The sequence below is a fragment of the Mercurialis annua genome, linkage group LG7 (assembly GCF_937616625.2).
Source record: "Mercurialis annua linkage group LG7, ddMerAnnu1.2, whole genome shotgun sequence".
In the NCBI taxonomy this organism is placed as follows: domain Eukaryota; kingdom Viridiplantae; phylum Streptophyta; class Magnoliopsida; order Malpighiales; family Euphorbiaceae; genus Mercurialis; species Mercurialis annua.
The window spans coordinates 4,299,825-4,306,104 of NC_065576.1; the positions used below are offsets into that span (position 1 = coordinate 4,299,825).

A 6,280-nucleotide genomic window follows, 5' to 3' on the forward strand; every position below is an offset into this window, starting at 1 on the left:
AATAAATTTATATTGTGTATTAATATTTGTTGATTGTTTATGATGGGTTGATAAATTTCTTATTTTGCTGGACTTTTTTTGTTTTTCAAATGCTTGTTGTTTTCATTTTTTGAATTATTTTATTTTTTTGATTTCCCTTTTGTCGTTTATGGCATATAATTCAAATCACCAGTTACTATAATTAAGGATTATTAAAGATTCTTAAATATTAATTGCTATATATTAATGCTTTGAGATTTTGTAGGAGATTTTGATTCTTTTAACCACTTCCTTCCCTTTTTATAGTTGACAGTAATCCTCAAATATTATAAAATTATTTGTGCAATTTGAAAACTTAAAAAATATGTTATCAACTTTTTTTTGGTCAACAGTAAAAATCTAATTAAGTATAGCCATGTAGGGTATTTATTTAAAAAAGCCTAACCAAAACAGTCGACAGCCCACTTTCTTCACCTGACCGTTGACGTAATTTCATATTTCCCGTAGGTAACTTCTTTTGCATTCATAATTTTAACTTTTTTTAATATTTAGTTAATAAAGATATGTAACCGTATTATAAACTAATTTATTTATTGTTATCTATAATTTTATCACATTAATTAAATCAATAAGAAAGAATTAAACCAAATATTTAAATGTCTTAAACTTACAGAAAAAATACCCATGGTGACCATTAAAAAAAATTAAATAGATTAATTTATCATATTATCTGTGAACTAAGTAAATTGCTTTACTATTCTAAAAAAAATAAAAATTGCCTTATAACAGTTTATTAAGATTATGGCCACATTCTGATAAATGTATATAGGTGAATATTAAATTATCGTAATCATCTTAATGATATATTTATTGTCTCAGTTCACAGATAATATAATAAACTAAATTTAAAAAAATTCATTGAGAGGAGAGTAATTTTACAAAAAAATCATGCATCAATAAACAGTTATAGATTATACAACGTAGAATAAATTTACTGCCCACAATTTCTACGGTTTTGCTAAATATATCACTATCCTTAAATTTTGACATTTTAATTTACTTTATAAATTTTTGCAAGATATATCCATATTTTTTTTTAAATTAACATGACACAAGTTTGAATGTGCAATATAGAATAAATTTTGTACATATAGATGAACAACATAATGCCACATCAGTTCAAAACGAGTCATGATAAAAATCAAAAAAGCGATGGACCAAATTGACAAAATTTTAAAAATCATGATACATTTCGCAAAAATAGTAAAAAATTGCAGATGAATAAATTTGTATTTTGCCGAAAAAGAGAAGCAAATGATTAACATCTGCAAATGAAGAGCTGCCATCTGTTAATTAAATCCTTAATCCAAAATCCAACAGTTAAAATTCTCAAACAAAGTCAAAAAAAGAATTAAACCTGTCCTAAATCAAGCAATTAAGGCATGCCCTTAAATCAAGGACCACTGTCTCTCCTTCATCTTTCTCCATCATAAACACCAGCAGCCATTTTCACAGTACCACAGATCATCACCACCAACAATAAAACAATTCATTCTTCAATCCAAAGAAATCCTTCTAAATTATAATCAACCCAACCAACCAACCAACCAACCAACCAACCAACCCAACCACTGAATCTTCAACCCAACTCAACAAATTTATACCTCCCGATCCCTCCCTTCTTCTTCTCTAGAAACGAAGCAATGAAGCTCTCAGCTCTACACCAGAGCTACATGAACCGTCGGAGCAACAGTTTCCGTGGATCATCAGCACCGCCACCGTTAGATTCATCATCAGAAAGCACCATTAAATCACCGGCGGCTATCTTCTGGCTTCTACTACACGGCGTTTGTTGTCTTATAAGTCTCGTTTTAGGTTTCCGTTTCTCTCGCCTTGTGTTTCTCTTCCTCTTCTCTACTTCCTCCCTCACTATTTACACCTCTCCGTTCCGTCAACTAACGGCAACAACAACAACAACGGCAACAGTATCAAACGCCCCCGTTATCAGCTCCGAACAACTTACGTTACTTAACAGAACTGTAACCGTTACTTCAGGTCAATCTTCTCGGGTTGTAGTTGGCCGTCACGGGATCCGGATCCGGCCGTGGCCGCATCCGAACCCGACGGAGGTGATGAGAGCGCATCAGATAATTGAGCGAGTTCAAAGAGAGCAACGGACTCAGTTCGGAGTTAAAAGACCCAAGAGTATTATTGCTGTAACGCCGACGTATGTACGGACTTTTCAGATGCTGCATTTGACTGGCGTTATGCATTCGCTTATGCTGGTGCCTTACGACGTTGTTTGGATCGTCGTTGAAGCTGGCGGTGTTAGTAATGAAACGGCTTCGATTATTGATAAATCTGGTCTTAGGATTGTTCATGTCGGGTTTAAAGAGCGAGTTCCGACTACTTGGAGTGGTCGGTTTAAATTAGAGGCGAAAATGCGGCTTCATGCTTTGAGGTATTTTTTTAGTCTCGGATTTTGGTTTTTCATCTTGAGATTTTTAGTGTTTTAGTTCAAATTTGAAGTAAATTGAACTGTGAATTTGTACGATGTAGTGCTTAGCAAGTCTAAATATGCAAGAACATCAAATCAATTTTAAATGAATTTGATTTATTCAGGTTCTCGAGTTTGGAAAGCTAGTAGTTGATGGAATTTATTTAATTAAAAGGCCTTGTTTGAAGTAAATCATGTGAATTCTTGCAAATCATGTCCGTTTTGGCATAATTCCAATTCTTTCTAAATACCTTGTGCTTCCTAAGTTGTAGGAATCAAATTATAGCAAAAATGAGTATAGAATTGAATCGGGATCTTGGAATTTGAGTCCTTTGAAAACTTAGGAAAAAAATGAGGTATTTGAAGAAAATGGAATTTTGCTAAAAATGACATGAATTGAATTCTTGCACATAGACTTATCTATTTTAAGGTCTAGAGGATTAGACTGTTATTATTCTTGATGTTATTAGAATGTGTATTGATGTTATTAAATATGCTTCTTTTGGTGGAGCAGAGTTGTGAGAGAGCAGAAGCTGGATGGGGTAGTGATGTTTGCAGATGATAGTAATATGCATAGTATGGAGCTATTTGATGAGATTCAAAATGTGGAGTGGTTTGGCGCTCTTTCTATTGGTATTCTTGTTCATTCAGGCGGTGCTGTTGATGAGTCATTGTCATTAGCTACAAACGATAAGAAGGAGGTTGAGAAGAGTCCATCAATGCCAGTTCAAGGTCCAGCTTGTAATGCATCTAACAGATTGGCTGGTTGGCATACGTTTAATACATTGCCATATGAGGGAAAGAGTGCGGTTTCAATTGATGATAGGGCAACTGTGCTGCCTCAGAAGCTGGAGTGGGCTGGGTTTGTGATGAATTCAAGGTTGTTTTGGAAGGAAGCTGAAGATAAGCCAAATTGGATCAGAGACTTAGAATTTATTGATGATGATATAGAGAGTCCTCTATCTTTGTTGAAGGACTCTTCTTTTGTAGAGCCACTAGGAAGCTGTGGTAGACAAGTTTTGCTCTGGTGGCTCCGCGTTGAAGCTCGTACTGATAGCAAATTTCCTCCAGGGTGAGTTTTCTGTCATCACTTTTTGTAGTTTTCCACTTTCATTGTATTGCATATTTCTATCATGTGCTTGGTTTTCATTTTGTTTCCATTCATTTTGCCTGTTTGATTTTATGGTCCTGTCTGTTCATATTTAATGATTTTGGGTTCCAGAAAATTTAAAATCATATATCTGGAAAGACCAGGCAAGTATATGAGAGAACTGCCTTTCCGCTGGTCCCCGTGTGTTTTTGAATTTATGCACTGTGAAAGAAACAGATTCTACTGCCTAGAATGACAATTCGTATTATGTGTTATAGTAATATGTTCTATAGTAGGTAACATAGCTACAAGGAACATGAGGAGAAAAGACTGAAAAAGAATATGTGAAGCTAATCTGCTCAGTAATTCCATTTTGACTTCTGATGTTGTTTTGAGATTTTTATTATAATCAAAGCGTGTGTTTCATTTACTAGTGCTTAAGGATGTTGAGAAAGCAACTAGAACAAAAAGTACAAGGCCTGGGTAGATGTGGGATATGTAACATATGATGAAGGTGTTTTGTTGGTTATAGTTAGTATGCTGTGTTGCGCCTCCAACTATTCCTTATAGGATTGACACTTCACTAAATATTAATTGGTCTAACGAAAATTAACTAGTTTAATTGTTTTAAATTTCAGTTTCTGTTGCTTACAAAATTGTTTCCACCATCAAGAAGTGTACATGATGATTGTAGAACCCTCTATATGCTGAGAACATGCTAAAGCATTCTTTTGCTCAGTATGAATTTTCTTTTCTTTGAGGAGCCCTTTTGTCCCATTTTTCCTTTCGCATGAGGATCAATTTACGGAACAACTCGGTTGGTCTTATGGTTTACGTTATCCCAAATTAGATAGGCTTATAGAGAACATAGTTCAAAGTATTTCAGTTCTTGTGATGAGTGAGTATTGACAGTTCTTGCAAATGTGTTCATGCCATGGTATCTGGACTCCCTTGTGTATAGTCTGACTGAATGATAGTAATTAAGCTAGGCCATGGTCTTTGCTTTGAAAATATTATGTCACTATTTGAACAAAAGTTGATCTTCTGCACTTTTGTTTGGAACAAAGGGTTATCCCGGTCTGTGAACTTGTGCATCGGTGTCAATTAATTCGCACTTCGTTATTTTAATCAATTAAGGTCAATGTTCTCTATATTAGGTCAATTAGTGACAATACTCTCTATTTTTCGATCAATTAAATCCCAAATTGGGTCATCGCGGTTCCTAAACTCTTTCATTTCGTAAAATGTGGGAGTTAATTAACTCAAAATAGAGAGTATCAGTATAGCAAAAAACAACTTAACCATCAGTAGTTTTTTTTTTGTTTTTTTAGAATAACCATCAGTAGTTATTTCTATCATTTTTCCCATTTTCCATTATTAATCAAATACTAATTCAGCCGTTTCCAGAAATTTTTATCCTACTATGTTTTGCTCGCATTTTTGTTCCATCTGTTAATGCTCAAACGCGGCTCATCATAGTACATGAACCATTGAAATCCGAAATTCTATTCGTAATAGTTGTTTTCTTTGTCTCATTTATCTGCAATTCAGCATTGCAATATTATTTGCATATAAATTTTATCTTCTTTGGTCTTTATCAAGAGCAGGATTAGTTTTCCAGGTTCTTACTTATTCTACTTGTTTGCCTTTGCAGATGGATTATTGATCCACCTTTGGAAATAACTGTCCCATCGAAACGAACACCGTGGCCCGATACTCCCCCTGAACTCCCTACTACTATTACTACTACTACTGAAAAGACGGTGATCAACATCTCGGAGCAGACTGCTAAGCACACAAAGAGCCGATCCCCCAGAACAAAACGCAGTTCTCGAAAGAGAAAACACGATTCCAAAAGTCCTGACACTCAGGTTTCCGCAAAACAATCCGAGCAAAGCTGAAACTTCTAATCAAGAACATAAATACATACTGCTATGTGAAAGTTGTAACTGCACGCCTTCAGCATCAAGGAATTTCATTGATAAAAGAAAACAAACAAGCATCACACGATCTTACAAGTTGGCAGCTGCACCGGAGAAAGGCGTCGGTTTCAATTAGGAGAGTTAATATGTACGCCTGAGTCTGAATTCGACCTTTCTCATTAATTTTTTTCTTTGATTTATTTCCTTCATCAATTTACTTGTTGGGGTGATCGGTATGATCTAGCTGTGTCTGCTGCTGCCAGGAAATGCAGGGATCTTGTATCTGAAATCCTCCAAAATTTATACATAATTTTTTTAAAACAAATAGGAATATAAAGAGCTTGTGCGCAGGGGTTTGGGTATGCAGTAGAAATTAATCCCATTGCTATAACTGCTAATTAATTCAAGGGTTACATATAAATGGAATTAGATAGCGTATTTTTCGATTTCAATATAAATTTTAAAATTATTGTTTATAAGACTAATTTTTACTCTTTTGCAATTTGAATTATCAACGAAAATAAGATTAATCGGTGCGGATGTCAAAATCTATCTTACTATGGTCACTTTTAGACCCGGCATTCTAAACTTGGATATATTGTGTTTAAAATTATAAACATTAAAAATTCATATTAAAATTGTAAAATATGCTCTCATGATTTTATTTCCATTTAAGCCTTAAATCAATGCAAAATCGTTGTTCTATTCCACGTACCAAAACATGGTGCAGAAAAAGATAATTCTTGATTTTAGCAGCACATGCATAAAATTTGCCCAGCTGTGTAGGGCTGC

At 34.4% G+C, this 6,280-nt stretch overlaps 1 protein-coding gene across 1 annotated transcript; it reads left to right on the forward strand.

The window, feature by feature from the left end:
- The first annotated feature begins 1,407 nt into the window (after nt 1-1,407).
- Nucleotides 1,408-5,813, forward strand: LOC126656102 (beta-1,4-xylosyltransferase IRX14). The gene is made up of 3 exons (XM_050350588.2): nt 1,408-2,440; nt 2,991-3,548; nt 5,221-5,813. The coding sequence occupies exons 1-3, from the start codon at nt 1,683-1,685 to the stop codon at nt 5,465-5,467; spliced, it is 1,563 nt and encodes a 520-aa protein (XP_050206545.1). The 5' UTR covers nt 1,408-1,682; the 3' UTR covers nt 5,468-5,813.
- The last annotated feature ends 467 nt before the right edge of the window (nt 5,814-6,280 follow it).

Bases quoted from the DNA above. Each gene is read 5' to 3' on its own strand.
- LOC126656102 (XM_050350588.2), top strand. From the start codon at position 1,683: ATGAAGCTCTCAGCTCTACACCAGAGCTACATGAACCGTCGGAGCAAC. The intron at 2,441-2,990 runs GTATTTTTTTAG...TTGGTGGAGCAG, and splicing joins ATGCGGCTTCATGCTTTGAG to AGTTGTGAGAGAGCAGAAGC. The intron at 3,549-5,220 runs GTGAGTTTTCTG...TTGCCTTTGCAG, and splicing joins GATAGCAAATTTCCTCCAGG to ATGGATTATTGATCCACCTT.